At 37.5% G+C, this 18,316-nt stretch overlaps 4 protein-coding genes across 11 annotated transcripts in view; 2 read left to right on the top strand and 2 right to left on the bottom strand.

Moving 5' to 3' along the window:
• LOC107271214 (neural-cadherin) overlaps positions 1–11,340 on the top strand; it is a 48,441-nt gene extending 37,101 nt beyond the window's left edge. For 5 of the 7 annotated variants that reach the window (XM_025088446.1, XM_015746932.2, XM_015746930.2 and 2 more), the window contains 21 exons: positions 709–852; positions 948–1,063; positions 1,318–1,482; positions 1,568–1,705; positions 1,796–1,982; positions 2,209–2,442; positions 2,979–3,301; positions 3,432–3,737; positions 3,921–4,194; positions 4,392–4,600; positions 4,683–5,015; positions 5,102–5,308; positions 5,386–5,657; positions 5,740–5,945; positions 6,031–6,173; positions 6,267–6,878; positions 6,954–7,444; positions 7,516–7,757; positions 8,283–8,498; positions 8,567–8,722; positions 8,788–11,340. In XM_025088446.1, coding sequence (XP_024944214.1) covers positions 709–852; positions 948–1,063; positions 1,318–1,482; positions 1,568–1,705; positions 1,796–1,982; positions 2,209–2,442; positions 2,979–3,301; positions 3,432–3,737; positions 3,921–4,194; positions 4,392–4,600; positions 4,683–5,015; positions 5,102–5,308; positions 5,386–5,657; positions 5,740–5,945; positions 6,031–6,173; positions 6,267–6,878; positions 6,954–7,444; positions 7,516–7,757; positions 8,283–8,498; positions 8,567–8,722; positions 8,788–8,897 — 5,084 coding nt within the window. In that variant the 3' untranslated portion in view covers positions 8,898–11,340. Of the gene's footprint in view, positions 1–708; positions 853–947; positions 1,064–1,317; positions 1,483–1,567; positions 1,706–1,795; positions 1,983–2,208; positions 2,443–2,978; positions 3,302–3,431; positions 3,738–3,920; positions 4,195–4,391; positions 4,601–4,682; positions 5,016–5,101; positions 5,309–5,385; positions 5,658–5,739; positions 5,946–6,030; positions 6,174–6,266; positions 6,879–6,953; positions 7,445–7,515; positions 7,758–8,056; positions 8,499–8,566; positions 8,723–8,787 lie in introns of those variants that run through there. The other 2 variants (XM_015746933.2, XM_025088448.1) reach the window with 2 other exon arrangements.
• Positions 11,341–11,402: 62 nt separating this feature from the next.
• Positions 11,403–12,342, bottom strand: LOC107271198. The gene is made up of 4 exons (XM_025088449.1): positions 12,057–12,342; positions 11,856–11,954; positions 11,649–11,794; positions 11,403–11,579 (listed from the first exon to the last, which is right to left on the bottom strand). The coding sequence occupies exons 1-4, from the start codon at positions 12,288–12,290 to the stop codon at positions 11,426–11,428; spliced, it is 633 nt and encodes a 210-aa protein (XP_024944217.1). The 5' UTR covers positions 12,291–12,342; the 3' UTR covers positions 11,403–11,425.
• An 85-nt stretch (positions 12,343–12,427) lies between these two features.
• On the bottom strand, positions 12,428–13,915 carry LOC107271203. Of its 2 annotated transcripts, XM_025088450.1 has the most exons (4): positions 13,375–13,915; positions 13,190–13,269; positions 13,020–13,118; positions 12,428–12,899 (listed from the first exon to the last, which is right to left on the bottom strand). In XM_025088450.1, the coding sequence occupies exons 1-4, from the start codon at positions 13,436–13,438 to the stop codon at positions 12,717–12,719; spliced, it is 426 nt and encodes a 141-aa protein (XP_024944218.1). In that variant the 5' UTR covers positions 13,439–13,915; the 3' UTR covers positions 12,428–12,716. The 2 variants fall into 2 exon arrangements, with proteins under 2 accessions (XP_024944218.1, XP_015602379.1); XM_015746893.2 differs by having other exon boundaries at positions 13,190–13,909.
• A 2,226-nt stretch (positions 13,916–16,141) lies between these two features.
• LOC107271211 (aromatic-L-amino-acid decarboxylase) overlaps positions 16,142–18,316 on the top strand; it is a 5,693-nt gene continuing 3,518 nt past the window's right edge. Inside the window, exons 1-2 of the mRNA XM_015746926.2 lie at positions 16,142–16,300; positions 18,154–18,249. Of these exons, the coding sequence (XP_015602412.1) occupies positions 18,170–18,249 (80 nt within the window). The 5' untranslated portion in view covers positions 16,142–16,300; positions 18,154–18,169. The remainder of the gene's footprint in view (positions 16,301–18,153; positions 18,250–18,316) is intronic.

Below are 18,316 nucleotides of genomic sequence, written 5' to 3'. Positions count from 1 at the left end.
CCGGGGGGGGAGGGGGGGGGGGGTTGCGCCGTTGGAAACGCGAAACCAGGGTGGGAGCTTCATCGATTTCTTAGCCCGTGGCCCAGTAACGCGTTTCAGAGCCAGGGCACACACCACTTGGTTCCCTTAGCTACCCACCCTCTGAATTCACTTTCTCACCCTAACCTTACCGAACTTACCAGAACCATGGGAAAAGCTACGATTCCTTCATTCAATTTTTTTTTGTCGATTTCATTTACTTTTTTTTTTACCTGATACGTTGTTACTCGATTTTCACCTTCTCTCCTTGTTTTTTTTTTTTCATCCCTTCTCTCAAGCACTATAAGAATTTAGCCAAGGGTTGGCTGCTCAATACCTATCCACTTCGTACGTGGATTAATTTTACACGAACTTCGATATGACCTACCCCTATAAAGATGCTTAATGATCTCTTTGACTGAGATTTCAATCTTCACTCTTACGTTCTATGGGCTGAAACATCCCTTACGGTTCGCTCCTTTTATACTGTCGATCATCCTCTATGGGTACAATTGAGATTTTTATGCTTCCTACGAGGGCTGCAAAATGTTTGAGGATTTTATTTTAATATCCATTTGACTCGATCGTTTATTCCGTTTATTTCCTTCTTGGAATCGGGTCTGTGTGCCACAAATTCACAGAGTATCAATGTTCAACGGTCTAATATATCTATATATTTCTCTTTCACAGTAACCAAATTCATTCGCATTGGAATAGCCGACAAGAACGACAATCCACCCTACTTTGACAAGGGCCTCTACGAGGCTGAGGTAGATGAAAATGAAGATATTCAACACACCGTCCTCACAGTCACCGCCAAGGATCACGACGAGTGTGAGTTTCCGTTCTAGATTGCTTTAGGATTTCCACTGGCTTCTCCATCTAGCGTCTACAATGAGTATTATGCTAACTACACTGACATGTTACAGCCTCGCGTATTCGATACGAGATTACGAGCGGGAACATAGGCGGTGCCTTCGCTGTGAAGAATATGACTGGAGCCATTTATGTAGCTGGGGCTCTGGATTACGAGACCAGGAAGAGGGTACTTCGCCATTTTATTTTATCCACTTGAAGCTTATGTATACCTTGAGCGTGACGCCACTTCTAACCTCTGTGTCAATCTGCTTGGATAAATGCCGAGGAGCCCTTGTCTCTTCGTGCCACTAAGAATTTATTTAAAAGCACAGAATTTTTTATAAACGCGTCCTTCTCACTTGTATATCTTTAACATATAATGCGATCTTTCTCATATACGTATATTTTCATCTGTTCTTCCTCTCTATTCTTTTTCTTTAGTACGAGCTTCGTTTGACTGCTTCAGACAACTTGAAAGAGAACTATACTACTGTGGTTATTCACGTGAAGGATGTTAACGATAATCCTCCTGTATTTGAGAGACCCACGTATAGAACTCAAATTACGGAAGAGGATGATAGAAATTTGCCAAAAAGAGTATTACAGGTTTGTTTGAATATTTTTAAATATTTTTATTCTTGAGAACAATTATACGAGAGGTTGTACGTAATTGATTATATATTTTATGTAGGTCACGGCGAGTGATGGTGATAAGGACAGGCCTCAGAATATCGTGTATTTCTTGACCGGTCAGGGAATTGATCCCGATAATCCGGCTAATAGTAAATTCGATATCAATCGCACTAATGGCGAAATTTTTGTACTGAAGGTAAAATTCGGTTGAATCGTTCGATATTAGTGTTCTTGTTAAACATTGATATTTTACAAAAGTCTTTTTTATTTCTTGCTTGATTTACAGCCATTGGACAGGGACCAGCCTAATGGTAGACCTCAGTGGAGGTTTACTGTGTTTGCACAGGACGAAGGTGGCGACGGTCTCGTAGGTTATGCAGATGTGCAAGTCAACCTGAAGGATATTAATGACAACCCTCCGATATTCCCTCAGGGTGTCTATTTTGGGAATGTCACGGAAAATGGAACGTCCGGTAATTTAATCAGTCTCATTCATATCAGATTATACGGGATTGCTTCGAATCTTGCCCTTTCATGATTCCCCTCGAATTTAATTACGACCTGATAGCCACTTGTCTTTTGATCGATCCAGTAGAGTTAAACAAAAATCAGGGGAACAATGATTCGTCATCTTATCTTATTATCTCAGCATCCCGATAACGATGTCAATTGATAAATCCTAATTCGTCTTTTTTGTAGGAATGGTCGTGATGACTATGACTGCTGTGGATTATGATGATCCCAATGAGGGAACCAACGCCAAATTAATTTACTCCATTGAGAAAAATGTTATTGAGGAGGAGACTGGTTCACCGATTTTTGAAATTGAACCCGAAACTGGTGTTATCAAAACTGCTGTATGTTGTCTGGATAGAGAGCGCACACCGGATTATTCTATACAGGTCGTTGCAATGGATGGAGGGGGGTTAAAAGGTGGGTAATGTTAATTTAAAATAATTGAGTGTAAATCGACATCTGCTATAGAGGCAAAAATGCATATTGATATTATAAATAATAACTTTCACGATTTATTACACTGTAAATCGTGCGCTCATTATTTATTTTATTATGTGAGACACTAAATATAATTGACCTAATTTGCTATGGTTAGAATATCTAGTCGATAATCATTATATGGCATTGAATCATTATTGATACTACATTTCAAAACAAAAATGGATATACGATGTTTATATATTTCCTCACAATGTGACGTAGGAGAATATTGACGTGAATAAATTATAGCAAACCAATCATGGAAGTGTGGTCGGCCAAACGAAGAAACGAATAAATAATTAGGATACTAGTGCCTTGTTCAAATTCCGCAAATCAATATTCCGATATCCATGGACAGTTGAATACTGCTATTTTCACTAGTAACAATGTTACGGGAAATTTCACAACCAAACGTATTTTCATGTATATCGCGTGAAATTAATGAAAAACTAAAGACTAATAATTTTACGCAGGGACGGGGACGGCGTCGATACGTGTCAAAGACATAAACGATATGCCACCCCAATTTACCAAAGACGAATGGCGAACGGAAGTGGACGAGACCTACGGGTCGGAATTACCGGAAATGCCAATCTTGACAGTGACAGTTCACGACGAGGATGAGACAAATAAATTTCAGTATAAAGTTCTTGAAGACAGTGGTTATGGCGCTGACAAATTTACTATGGTGCGAAATAACGATGGTACCGGCTCTCTAAAAATTGTTCAGCCTCTGGATTATGAAGATCAATTACAGAGTAATGGATTTAGATTTAGGATACAAGTCAATGACAAGGTAAATGTTGGCTGTTAATAATATAAATTTTTTTAAACAAAATCTGATATTTTGATATATAAAACTCGTGCAAGTTTTTAGAAAATGTTGGGAAGAAAAATGTTATTTCGATTTTTTATTTCTTATCAAGGGAGAAGATCACGATAGTGACAAGTATCACGTTGCTTATTCTTGGGTAGTGGTAAATCTACGTGATATCAATGACAATATGCCGCAATTCGAAAGGGCGAATATTGAGACCACCGTGACGGAGGACGCCGTTATCGGGAAGAGCTTGGAAACTTTTAAAGCCACAGATCCCGATCAAGGTGGCAAGAGTAAGGTATCCTATTCAATAGATCGAAGTTCTGACAGGAAGAGGCAATTCTTTATCGATGAGAGTGGCACTGTCTCCATTCAGCGAAGTTTGGATAGGGAGGAAACCCCGCGACATCAAGTAAGTAGTATAGAAGACAGGAGATAGAATAGAGAAACAAATATTAAATTACTTTGAAAATGTCCAAAGAACATATCAGACAAGTTTTAACATTTGAACAAACTTTCCTCCCGCGTGAACATCAATCAATTTTATCTTGAACACTGCGCGGTCGGTTTAAAATATTATTTTCATTGTCTCCAGGTAAAGATATTGGCGATTGACGATGGCATTCCGCCAAAAACTGCCACGGCTACCCTGACCGTAATTGTCGATGATATTAATGACAACGCACCTACGTTCCTCAAAGATTATAGGCCTATACTACCGGAATATGCTCAGCCAAGAAAGGTAGCGGAAATTTTGGCAACGGATGACGATGACAGATCAAAAACCAACGGTCCCCCATTTACATTTAGAATGGATCCCAATGCGGACGATGTGATAAAAGCGAGCTTCAAAGTGGAGAGCGATAATAGTGAGTGAAACGTATTTCCATTGTTTATTGCTTGATATATATTATTTTTCGTAATAATCCGTTATTCATTCAAGAGGCCGGGTCGTGTTTCTTTGATTTAATAACTTATCAGGAATAATAGTATCGCTTCCTTCGTCACTTCCGATTCTTTGACTTAATTGAATAATTCTCAAATCCAATATTCCATGAAATTTCAGAGGGCGCTAATGGGGATGGTATGGCTATTGTCTCATCTTTGAGATCATTCGATAGAGAACAACAAAAGGAATATCTGATTCCAATTGTCATTAAGGATTCTGGGGCACCTTTAATGGCCGGTACCAGCACACTGACAGTCGTAATCGGTGATGTAAATGATAATAAAATGCAACCTGGTTCTAAGGATATATTTGTATATAATTATGCAGTAAGTATCCACTGATTTTCAGTTCAATCTCTATTATCAAAAGTGTCAAATTGAATTTAAAAACAATTATTCATAACTTTAGGGCCAGTCACCTGATACCGAAATCGGTCGAGTTTATGTCTACGATTTTGATGATTGGGACTTACCGGATAAGAAATTTTACTGGGAAGGTTTGGAACACGCACAATTTAAATTAGACGAAGATTCCGGCATGATTTCTATGAAATCCGGAACTCACGATGGCCGTTATCACTTGAGATTCAAAGTTTATGATAGAAAACATACGCAGACAGACGTACCTGCCAACGTCACAGTTACCATAAAAAGTATTCCCCATGAAGCCGTTCTCAATTCCGGTTCCGTTCGAATATCCGGTATAACTGACGAGGACTTTATACGCGTATGGAATTATAGGGTGAGTTTACATATTTTTTTAAGTCCACTACGCAAGATTTTTTTAATAAAAAAAATAAATTGAACAATTAATTTTCGACATTCCAGTCACAGACATTGTCCAGAAGCAAGGCGGAACTGTTTAGAGATAAGCTTGCAAAATTATTGAATATCGAACTCGAAAAAGTCGACGTCTTCAGCGTCCAATTGCGTAGGAAGCATCCTCCATTAACTGATGTAAGATTTGCCGCGCATGGTTCCCCATATTATAAACCGGTTAGACTCAATGGCATTGTGCTGATGCATCGAGAAGAGGTTAGTAAATTATATTAATTTAATTAAGGTAATAATTATATGACATAAGAGGATAAATAATTATTTAAAAATTGCAGATTGAGAAAGACGTGGGAATAAATATCACTATGGTTGGGATAGATGAGTGCTTTTACGAAAACGAAATGTGTGAGGGTAGCTGTACAAATACTTTGGACATCAATAATTTGCCTTATATGGTAAATGCCAATAAGACGGCTCTAGTGGGTGTCCGCGTGGACGTCATCGCGGAGTGTACTTGCGGTGCTCGTAATTTCAGTAAGGGTGAATCTTGTAGAAGCAGTCCTTGCTACAATGGCGGACGCTGCGTCGAAGGTCGTTTTGGTTTATCGTAAGTAACTAATCGATATAATGCACGCATTGATATACATATAATAATAATTCACTACAATTTTTACTACTCTTGTTTATAGCTGTCAATGTCCATCCGGTTATAACGGTCCGCGCTGTCAGCAGACAGCAAGGAGTTTCCGTGGTAATGGATGGGCCTGGTATCCGGCATTAGAAATGTGTGACAGCAGTCATTTGAGTTTTGAATTTATAACACGACATTCTGACGGATTGTTACTCTATAACGGACCTATAGTGCCACCGGAATTTGACGAAACCATGGTTTCCGGTGAGTAGGATTTAATAAAAGCATTACAAATAAATCACTTTTTTGACTGTTCTTATAAGTACCATATGATGTTGTGTTTTCGTAGATTTTATATCAGTGGAATTAGAACGCGGACATCCCAGACTGCTCATAGACTTTGGTTCTGGTACCCTTGAATTGAAGGTAACAACAAAAGCGACTCTAGACGACGGCGAATGGCATAGACTGGATATTTTCTGGGACACTGAGGTTAGTTAGAATATTGTTGTTTTAAAACTTATAATTAGAGTTATGTAGTCGTCCTGAAAGCCTACAATTACAATCACCAACTTTACTTTTCAGAACGTCAAACTGATAGTGGACTATTGCAAGTCAGCTGTGATCTCAGAACTTGAAGATGGTTCTCCACCAAAGTTTAACGATTCAAGTTGTCAGGCACAAGGAATTGTTCCGCCGTTCAACGAATATCTGAACGTGAATGCGCCATTGCAAATCGGTGGTCTTTACGTTGAACAATTTGATCCAGCACATTATAAATGGAAGCATATGCCAGTAGGAAAAGGTTTCGATGGCTGTATAAAAAATCTCTTCCACAATAGTAAACTATACGACCTGGCCCATCCGGGATTATCGCGTAACAGCGTAGCAGGCTGTCCGCAAACCGAAGAGATATGCAACAACCAGGAGTCGACATTTAGGTGCTGGGAACATGGAACCTGTGTCGGCAGTTTTGCTGAAGCTAGATGTCAGTGCAATCCAGGATGGACTGGAGCTGGTTGTATGACACCAACTATACCTACAACCTTTAAGCCCCAGAGTTATGTGAAATATGCTTTGTCCTTTGAACCTGATAAATACTCGACTCAGGTTCAGTTGAGATTCAGAACTAGGGAGGTGCACGGAGAGTTGTTCCGGGTCAGCGATCAGCACAACAGGGAATACGCCATCTTGGAGGTAAATCCTTATTAAATTAATTTTGGATCAAATTAATTTTTGAAATATCGTAATTATGAACTTTTTTACTTTTAGATTAAAGATAGTAGGCTTCACTTCAGATATAATCTGAACAGTTTGAGAACTGAAGAACGAGATATCTGGCTAACGGCAATAGCTGTAGACGATGGGCAATGGCATACTGTTCGAGTATCCAGATATGGCTCAGCAGCGACCTTGGAACTTGATGGTGGAGAAGGTAGAAGGTTCAATGAAACCTTCTCATTTGAAGGTCACCAATGGCTCCTAGTCGATAAACAGGAAGGTGTTTACGCGGGTGGTAAAGCTGAGTACACAGGTGTACGAACATTTGAAGTATATGCAGATTATCAAAAAGGGTGTCTAGATGATCTTAGATTAGAAGGAAAACATCTTCCGCTCCCACCGGCTATGAATGGGACCCAATGGGGTCAGGCCACCATGGCTAGAAATTTGGATAGGAATTGTCCATCCAACAAGCCCTGTGCTAATGTTATCTGTCCTGAACCATTTGAATGCATTGATCTTTGGAATGAATATGATTGCACGTAAGTATTTCACAATGACATTGAAACATTAAATATCTTCTAAATGCTATAATAGGGATTTTTGTACGCAGTTGTGGCGAGGGTAGGATACCATCTCCGGACAATAAAGGATGTATGGATAAAAATGAATGTATCGATTATCCATGTCTCAATGGTGGACGCTGCATTAATCAGGATCCACGGTTCCGATACAGATGCATCTGTCCAGATGGTTTCTGGGGTGAAAATTGTGAATTGGTTCAAGAAGGCCAGACGTTAAAACTTAGTATGGGAGCCTTGGCTGCCATTTTAGTGTGTCTCCTCATCATTCTTGGTATATTATTTTTTCAACTTCAAGTTTGACATGTTATTTAAGACATGCTATTTTTTTATTATTTTTTAAGATTGCTGCCTGGTTCACGGACACGCTTATAGTGTAGTTTATACTTGTTTAAGGAACCGTGGTTCCATTTTAACACTAATTAAATTTCCTATTTTATTAACGGATTGTTGTTTCTATTTTATTGATTTTTCGTGGATTCTGTTTTGGGTTGACATTTCTGCTTACTATCAATTTCCTAGATTCTTTCCTTTTTCTGTAGTCTGTATTTTCAGTTCTTCTGTTGTTTCCAGCTTTACGCACCTGCCGAGCATGTACTGAACCTGTGTTAACTTGGGGACGGTGTCCCCATACCTGACGCCCAGTGCACTGTAGTTACAACTTTTCTGTTGGTAGTCGTGGAACGAGAGTTCCATTATTTGTCGATGTGAATTGCAAGATCCATCGTTGCACCATATAGTATATCATTGAGCACTGTTCCGCATTTCATCAACGATTAACATTAATACTTATCAACAGTGCTAGTCTTGGTATTCGTGGTTTACAATAGAAGAAGAGAGTCCCACATAAAGTATCCAGGTCCAGACGATGACGTCCGAGAAAACATCATCAATTACGACGACGAAGGCGGCGGAGAGGACGACATGACGGCTTTCGACATCACGCCATTACAAATTCCAATTGGCGGTCCGATACCGGAAATGGGTGGAAAGTTGCCTCCATGTAAAATTGCCTGTAAGTATCAATAGTGAACACAAATCAAATAAAACTCGAGCATCGAATTCAACTGCGAAAATATTTAGATCCACTAGGACCAGAACCCAACGTGGGCATGTTCATAGAAGATCACAAGAAAAGGGCAGATAGTGATCCAAACGCACCGCCCTTTGACGATCTACGAAATTACGCGTACGAGGGTGGCGGAAGTACTGCAGGTTCCTTGTCGTCCTTAGCTTCCGGTATGTAAAAGAAAGGAAAACACCTGAGATCGAACTCGTGACAAAATATTTGACTCATTCTTCAGGTACAGATGACGAGCAGCACGAGTACGAGTACTTAGGTACCTGGGGCCCGCGATTTGACAAGCTGGCCGACATGTACGGCCCTACGGAGGAAAGTGAGGGAGAGGAATAAAGAGTGCTTTGAATAAGATCTTTAAAGAGAGAAGAAAGAAGAATAAGAAAAACGAATATTCGCGAAAACAGAGCAGTGCCCCCCGTGTCAGTGTCGGCAAGTGCGGTGTCCTCGTCGCTCTCGCGTCCTCACGTATCATCAATCGTTTAAGAAAGAAAGGTAGAAAAACAAAAGGATACAAAAAAAAAACGAAAGCATGAAGAATGAAAAAAATAAGCAACCTAGTACGAAATGATAGAATGATAATATGTAGAAATGACGGATAGCTGACTGCTGGGTAACACTTATGTGTTTCCCAGTGCTGCTGACAGGCAGCGAAGTGACGCGTTGCCCACAAAGATGGCAGCACATGCACCACCACATTACGAACCCACGCAATAATTTTAAACTCTCTAACCTATTGCAATTGAATAAGGAGACCGTGCGATAGCGCGTTTCGCATAGCGCGTTTAGACACGTAATATGTAGTCAACCCCTCACCCAACCCCCATCCCATGTGTGTACGTGAGCATGGAACTCTTTTGTATGGAATCTCATTTATTTATATACATATATATCTATGTGTATATATATTCTCATATATATTCATACATATATATATATGAATATTACCATTTAGAAATCATATTGCGTTATCGCTCTCGCGTAGCGAAAACCCATGAGAGTTCGAGTAACGACCCTCTCCCCTCGCCATACTAAAACTATTTATTGCGACCGTCCCCGACGGTCATTATTATGAATTAATTAATGAATTATTATTATTGATATTATTACGAATATAATATATATATATATAAATATGAATTTATATAGGAGCCGCATGGAAAGACGGGTAATTAGCCCGAGCCACGGTGTACTTGAGAAAGTCTGAGAGAGAACGAGTGGGAGAGAGAATGTGAGAACGAAAGAATGTAAGAAAGTAAGAGAGAGAGAGAGAGAGAGTCGTTAGTCGCGTAAATGTGTATAATTGTAATGAATTAATTACAATGTAAAAGAAGAAAAAAATAAGAAAATAAGAAAAAGAAATTTGAAAGACGAGGAAAACAGTAAAAGGAATGAATAGCGATTAAAGGACATTACGAACCACGGTGTTATGTATTAAGGAGCCATCGTTGTTTCTCTATTTATTTTGTACGTGGGTCAATGGAATCGAAAGCGACGTGGTTAAGGGTTATTTATTAACACAGAGTCCTCGTCGCGACGTATATAAACTTACGTCGGGACGCACTCCACTCGAATCGACTGATTTGTAAAATTCTCAAACGGAATAATTAAAATAGTCAATTTATCGGTTAGGGATCCCAGTGACGATTATCCCTAATGCGCATACACGTGTAAGTACGTTACCTTATACAGCGACGTTATTGTATAATTGTCCTATCGTTATATTATTATATACATATTAGACGACCGCGTATCGTTTACCACGATTTGTGATATTAAGTTTCGTCCTCGTGTAATTTTTTAAAAATTTTATTCTTTTATCAATCCATTTTTTGTAATCCCCCACTCCCTCAGTCCTCTCCTTCGTCCCCCTACCCGCATATCCTTTACCTAAAATATGCGTCCGGCATTGAGTCATCAGTCGTTCCTGTACACCTCCTTACTTTTCCAATCTAGCTCTATCTCCCAGTCGTCCTTATCCTACTTCCAATGATCCTAACCTAATTTAGCGTTTAGGCAGCGACAGTATTCCACAGACTGGCATTAGCAGGCAATGACTTATCGTTAATATTATCGTTTACGTCGTGTGTACAGTGGCAAGAGGATTTAGTCAGGGCTCATTAAGGTTTCTGTACATTTCTCTAAGAGGTTATCGAATTAATGACGGGCACGAGGCATTGCTTCGCGGATGGACTCTTCGGACCGTCTGCGCATGCGCAGCGATATCCGCACTCGCTCGTTACGTTAATTCGTACTTACGCTCGGGCATTCTGGTAATGTACATAGAAAATGATTCATTACGATGAGTTGCATAATTGATGACTGTAATTTTTTTGTACTACATATTTTATTTTATTGACCAATCTCTGATTTTTGTTTTATTCGTATGGGATCTCAAAATAAATCTTAACATTAAATTGACGTAAGAATGATTATTACTTGTAAGGCTTGTTCATTGATCGATAAGATTTTTGTCATTGTTTACACTGTCTGTTTAATGACGGTCTGAACAGTCGATTCGTATTCAACATGACTTATACTAACTGATAGGTTTAAAACCAATTGTTTTACCGTAGCAATGATCGAAAACTACTGTAATATATTATATATATACATACTGCCACTGAACACATTTCATTAGTACAATTACAATATGATAATCTACCGTATAATCGACGTACGTATTATTAATTAATTGATATTATTAAACGATTAATTGTATTATTACCACTATTATCTATACCATTTGTACTTTACATTTCAGTTCGGACAAAAAAAATAAATGCCTTCTTTTTAATAAAAAGGATTAAATAAACCGATCTGTAGCTATTTAGCTGATAACGAATTACGTCTCGTTTTCTTATTTATGAATCATCGTCGCAGCTTCGACTTCTGCTCGGGCCGTGTCTACGACCTCTGCGATGACGTTTCACGTGGCCGATCCTTGGCAACTCGCTCATCAATTTTTCTAACAGTCTGTACTGCACGTGCTGGACGAATTCAACGGCGCCACAGTCCCTGTGAATATTTAGTGTGTCCCATAAGACGTGTATATACAGTTATGGGGGGTGGATGAATTTTTGTTACGTCCAAATCGTAAAATCCACGGATCTGGTGACGTGTAGCGACAGAAGGAAAAATGACAGCGATACTATGAAATTGAGGAGTGCCATTATACTCTTATTTGCTGTTATCCAAGCGCCAATATCTACGTATCCCGTACGAATTAATATCTGATTAACGAAAATAAAGGTTAGAACGATGTAGGCATTCTTGTTATATATTGGTATTTACTTGACACAGTATTTTCGGTATGGTGGTAAGTAGGAAATGGTCTATGGAAGCCCATATGCAAGCTATGGCAAACTCCAGGATGAAGGAACACGTGAGGAACTGTAAATATATATATTTTTTTTCAAAATTTACTTCATTCATTTTTAGTATCAGGGTCGTCGTTATGTAGTATCGATTTATTATTTTATTATAGGACTTAACCTCGTATAGACAAAGGAGAGATGGCTTGAGCTTACGAAATGACGTTGGAAATAATGACAATTTAAGAATTATTATGTAGACACCAGAGGCGAATAAAAAACCTGTTATGGGTGGACCGATAAGTATTGTTTCTCCGTTTTCATCTTCGATCGAATTTGAAAAACACGTATGAAAAATGGATATTCCCACAGTGTTGAATAGCAATGCCCAGATCGTGCAAAGAAGTTTGGCCATTTTGAATTGCCGGAAAAAGAGAAATTAAAAAAATTGCCTATCGCTCGAAACTAATCGATACGTAAAAAATGCTTTTCTATCGTAAAAAGAAATGAAACTTCAGAGCAATACTTAAAATGTTGTAATTATAAAAAAAGTTAATTAAACAAATTGTACTTTATTGATTAACAAATTTACAGTGACATAGTAGAGACATTTTTTTGACAAGCGGACAGAATTTGGAAAATTTTTTCCTTTCGCATTAAATTAATTTTATATTTTTCTCTTCAACCGCTCTCGTAGAAATACCAATCGGTGACTACTGGATTTTCAAAAGTGATTCTCCTATCTTTGCCAGCGATGCTCGTGTTCCTGGACAAATAACGATCCTGAAGTCCTCCTAGTACATCCTGCAGATCTCCTGAAAGATCCTGGACCCTGTATCCCCTACTTCATCAAAGTGTCCAGAACTGCCTCTAACGCCTCGGTCGCGTCCAGCATCCAGACAAATGCAAGAAGAGCAGCGCAATAGGAGACATGGATGGCTGCCATTTCTTTCTCCATGTAATAAGCCCAACTAGCCAGGAAGGAATATCGTCCAAGACCCACAGTAGAATTTACCCAGAATAACTAAAAAAAAAAAGATATCAAAAGTAAAATTTGAAAAAATAAAAATTTTGATCACGACAAAAATTCACTTTTAATAAGCATTGAATATACTAAAATTTTACAAATAATTATATACGTTACCCATTTACTCGATTCTTGCGTAAGACAATATATTACACGTAACAGGGGAATCCATACTGCTTTCGTAGCGAGATTTGTTATCAGCGCCGATACCAGCATCTGTATAAAAAAGTTATATTTAATTACATAAAAGGAAATCAACATAAAATCTTAACCTTAATTTCTCATACCTCATAAATGTATACAAGTTGCACAGGCGGTTCCTTGAGAGAACGTGGCCACAATTTGTACTCAGCCAAAAGGCACAGAACTGACAATACAAATAAGGTTGACGCATAAGTGGGTTCAAAGGGAGTAACCTCGACTTCGGTGCACAATCCGATTACACATATTTGCCTGAGATGCGTATACATGCCTGACAGAACAATAGCTATCCAATGCGGATTAACAAGTTCCAAGTAATCTTGTAAATCCTCCATGTCCGAATGAAATATCAAAATTTTTCATTAACCAGTCAATTTGTCATTTGTAATAATTAGTAATCGATTGACGAAAATCCCAACGGGCCGCGAAACCGAAAAACTGTAATCACTATCCATGGCCTGCTTAGATTTTTCGTTAAATCGATTTTCAATACGTTTCCTATGACTTATAAAATCCTGCGAATCCTGTGAGTCCTGTGGGCACTCATTCTCGCCACTCCGAGCTCCTCTCAAGTGGTGGCTTAATGGAATTCCCTTGTTCCCCTATTTCAGCATCAACTGTATATATATATATTTTTTAACAACAAGCTTACAAGGCTTGGTAAATTTATTTTCGGCCTGTTTCACCAGCCCTTGAGAATTTTTAGGAATTATCAGCATTGATTCCTGGAGGTTTACCAAAAATTAAAAAATAACCACGGTGACCTAAAAATTAACACACTGACTGCTACTACTTTTCTGATATGGGTTGGTTGTTCTCTCTTGATGGTCGAAGGTAGTAGAGCGTACCGTGGTAGTGGATTGTGGCTTTTCCATGGCTATCTTGAACCCTTATACATAATGCATCGCATTTGCGGATGGGATTCTAGAAGAATAATGGAAGAATAATAATAAAATAAAAAATGTATGTATATATGGAAGAAAGAAAGATGCCTATGGGGTCCATAAACCTGTTACTTGATTTATATGACCCAGAACGATGATACTATGACCTCTTGATTAAAGTTAAAATTAATTTTCACGTCGAAGAGAATGATTTCCTTTTGTCAAAGCGACAATAGGATCCCGCAGAATCCTTGCAGGATCCGCTGGACCGTATGCTGGCTCCAGAGAAGAGACAGGAGTCGACGATCCGTGAATCTTCAGGAAATTGTACCGGGCTTCCCTTTTGGCTTGCTAACGACAAGTTTATTATCTGAAACGGCTGTACCCGATGATTAAAGATCCTTTGATAAAAATAATTACATGTATTTATAAAAGAAAAATGAAAATTTGGATAAATCTCGAAATAAAACAAAATTCATAATTTTTATTTCTACGCCAATGCAATTCTTTGCGCGATTTCTTTTTGCTTTGTTTTTTGCGAAAAATCTTATAACTCCTTGCCAAAAGATCTCCCGAACAAACAGGTGGTCCAATTCGGATGGGATGCTGTCGAAGAGTCTTGAATTTCACGGTACGGGGTGCTTACGGTATCCATGGTAACGGCACAGAGCTACGTTTTACCCGGAGTGAAAAGAAAAAGGAATCAACGAAGAAAAAGAGCTCTCGAGGAAAAGCTGGGGAAATAAAGTAAAAGAATTCATCTCGACCTCTTTCTCCATCTTAGGAAGGTAGTAACTTAAAGACTCTTATCTTAAATTATCCCAATCGAAATCCTCTTATCAGGATTGACTCTAGAACGTAATCATTCGTTATCTTATAACAATACCAGGATCATCTTTCGGTATTACTTAAAATTCTTGTATTCTCTTTAAAATATCTTTTCTCCTTAATACGCATACGTAATACGAAATGGTCACGTTGCTTTTCTCCATACACACGCAGCATCCTGGACCACGCGGATAACACAGTGGTATACGATATTACGAGGAATCGAAAGATGTCGCCACTTTCCTTCTCTTGGAATCCTAAATGGCTCCCTCTCTCTTTCAATGCCTTCTCGCTATAGTGACGTATACGATGACGTAGGCAATACGGGAATCCCTGCCGGGTTTCCTCGACCGACTTGTTGCTCATACACAGGAAGAAGAATCTTGTTGTCTAACGAATTGAAAACTGGGATTTAAACGATCTCAATATTTATATACTTGACTCGCATGACGGATTCCAGCAGCCATTCACAATTTCAAGGTCCTCGTCATCTCGCTAGGTATCTCGGTCAGAATTCCTTTTAGCATCTTAGAACAAGTTTTTTCTTTATTTTTTTTTATTACGGCTCAAGATACTTTTCATTATCCTAGGTCATGGAACAATTGATTATCGTTAATAAATGAAAGAGTGAATTTCGAGGTTTTTTATTTTTTTCCTTTTTTTTTTAAATTTAATTATTTAAGCTTCATCCGAGTTCATAAGCGTATTAAAACTTCTCTTACGCTCTGCATCATTTTCCTTGAAGATTCTGAATGCTCTTTGATTTCAAAATTTGATCGGTTTCTCGGCTTTTGAAGACGCTCCGGCTACGGAGTGTCTTATTAACTCGATTAGTCGCAACTGTGAATCCGCCTTGAGGGCGTATAACGCAATTTTATGGAACGAAGGCAGGAAGCGCAAACTCTCTGGGACTTCGTTAAAACTACGGAGATGTGTTCCTGACGAAGCTCATCAAGTCTTGCAGAAGAAGAGAAACGATACGGATATATATCTGTATATATATATATATATATATATATATATATATTAAAAAATGTTTAATATATAGGTATTAACAATATTCATAAAATTTTTTTATTGAAATCAGGTAAATTAATTCACATTCGAGAATATTGATTTATTATTTTATTTCATTGATTGAAGGTACATTGATTTTATTTATCGATCAATGATCATAATTTAAACTTTTATCGATGCATCAATTGTCACACATCTTGATCTAGAGAACAATCTAAATTGTTGAATGTAGGTGGAGAGTACGTATACGCATGAGATATACATAGTCAGGCAGGAACAGTGGGGAAGTATATAAGCGTCCATGGACTACGGACTCGAGACACTTGCTCACGAAACTTCGCAACGTGTGTATCGATCATTTTAACTTGGGTATAGATCATTGTATATTGATTTGTGATCACTTAATTATTTTTACCAGAAGAAATCACCAGGCATATATTGTATATATCAGGAGTCGAATATTCTAAGGTTAGTGGACGATTATTTTTTAAATGAAAAAAAATTTTTTTTTCACTTAAAAAATCAACACATAATTTGTGAGCTATAAGTAAAATTTTTATTTTGCAACCTCACAATTTAAATTATTTAACATTCGAATTTGAATGTACTTTTATTTGCACGTATCAAACGTACGAGTAAAGGATACGTGACTGATTCAATTATTCTTCAGAGTGCAGTATTTGGAGACGTATGAAATATCTATTTGATTTAACACTTTAATTCTAAAGATAAATAATTTTCTTATTCCTACGAAATAGTGAAAGCCTCAAGTCCTTCTAATTGGGCAATCGATTCTTCGACAAGGAAAAATCGGATGCTTACGTAGTAGGATATTTCCCCGAAAGATACTCTTCTGAATATCATTTTTTCCGAAAAGATTCGTTCATCAGTTTTCCCGATAAAAGTATCAAAATTACGTAAACACGAAATATAACAAATACTATAAATTTCAAGGTATTTTACCTGTCAAGTGTATCCTCAAAAAACGTTTTGTTTCCCTCATCGTACTGGGGACTTGTAAATCTGATATTTGCCGTGTATAAGAAACAGGTGCAAAAAACTTGAAGTCGAGGAACGCGACATTAAGTAATCAGTATTGTGCAACATTTCTGGTAAGATCAGTAAACCCGAGTTCCCGCGTGAAAGCAACATGCACCAGTAAAGAGTCGAATAAAATTTGTTTTTCCAGAAATATATAAAACTTTGAAAAAATATTTCAAAAATAATCCGGGAATTCCCAAAATGTTAAAAAAAAACGTACTATCGGCTAAATCATCTCGATTGATCGTTGAGTCATGATATAACTACAACTTACAAAAAATGTATCTTAAGGCTGATCGATTTCACGGAAAAACCATAAAACCGGTCGGCTCTGCAACGATTCGTGGAAATGTTGACGTCGCCCGATATACCGTCCTTTATTTTCTTCGTCTCGTTTCGGGAATCTTTAACGGCAAGGAAAGACGTTTGATTTCGCACAATGCACTGTGACGTAGAACGAATAACAAGAATGAAACTTGCTCTGCGAAAATGAGTCATGGTCATTGCTCCGACCAGTAAGAGACCGCTCTTACTTTTCTACTGAGGAAACACCAAGTGTGTTAATCCCAGCAGACCACGTGTACAACTCCCACCTGATGTGTATTAGATATTTCGCGAGGAATACATGCATTAAAAGCAACGCTTTATGGACATTTTCACAGGAATTTGTGACAGTCGATTATATATATATATATATATTGTATACATATATTGTTATGTATTTAAAATGAAGTATAATGGTTATATATATATATATATATATATATATAATATATATATATAGATATATACATATACAAATAAAATACACATATACATGTGCAGAATATTTTTGAGAATTAATTAGAAAAAAAATATTATACATAATTTCTTTTTACGGGTGACTATACATATATACAGTTATAAGTAAAAATATTATTGACAAAATTTATAATTTGACTGATGCTACAATGGGGACGATTATCAAATTGATACCTAACATAACCAGACGTGATGAAATAGAAAAAAAAATACGATTTTCGTGAGCTTAGTCAATCTCGGGTTTTAAAATAATTTCCTTTTACTATTTTTTGTATCAACTGGAAGGTCCCTTTTAGTTTTTACCTTGAACGGAGAAAGGTAACGAGCTTCGGTCACAAAGTCAGTGTCACTTGAAATTGCGAAATTAGGTCTCGCTAATTTAGTAATTCCGGTATAGTTGCATGGCTATTATATATTGATAGGTATTAGAGAAAATAATAATGACTCACTGAAATATTAATTGATTGTATTATTTATAGAGAATAGAACGTAGAAATGGATCCCAACGCGTTTAAGGATTTCTCCAAAGAGATGGCGGACTTCATAACGAATTACTTGGAGAATATCAGAGACAGGTAAAGTTAAGTAATTATATAAAAAAAAAAAAAAAAAAAAAAAAAAAAAAAAAAAAAAAAAAAAAAA

This window comes from Cephus cinctus, unplaced genomic scaffold, assembly GCF_000341935.2.
Source record: "Cephus cinctus unplaced genomic scaffold, Ccin1 Ccin1_scaffold0928, whole genome shotgun sequence".
Classification (NCBI taxonomy): domain Eukaryota; kingdom Metazoa; phylum Arthropoda; class Insecta; order Hymenoptera; family Cephidae; genus Cephus; species Cephus cinctus.
This window is presented reverse-complemented; position numbering and strand designations above follow the sequence as displayed.

Bases quoted from the DNA above. Each gene is read 5' to 3' on its own strand.
- LOC107271198 (XM_025088449.1), bottom strand. From the start codon at position 12,290: ATGGCCAAACTTCTTTGCACGATCTGGGCATTGCTATTCAACACTGTG. The intron at 11,795-11,855 runs GTAAATACCAAT...TTCGTTAATCAG, and splicing joins TACCGAAAATACTGTGTCAA to ATATTAATTCGTACGGGATA. The intron at 11,580-11,648 runs GTAACAAAAATT...AAATATTCACAG, and splicing joins GTGGATTTTACGATTTGGAC to GGACTGTGGCGCCGTTGAAT.
- LOC107271203 (XM_015746893.2), bottom strand. From the start codon at position 13,438: ATGGAGGATTTACAAGATTACTTGGAACTTGTTAATCCGCATTGGATA. The intron at 13,119-13,189 runs GTATGAGAAATT...TTTTTTATACAG, and splicing joins AACTTGTATACATTTATGAG to ATGCTGGTATCGGCGCTGAT. The intron at 12,900-13,019 runs GTAACGTATATA...TTTTTTTTTTAG, and splicing joins CGCAAGAATCGAGTAAATGG to TTATTCTGGGTAAATTCTAC.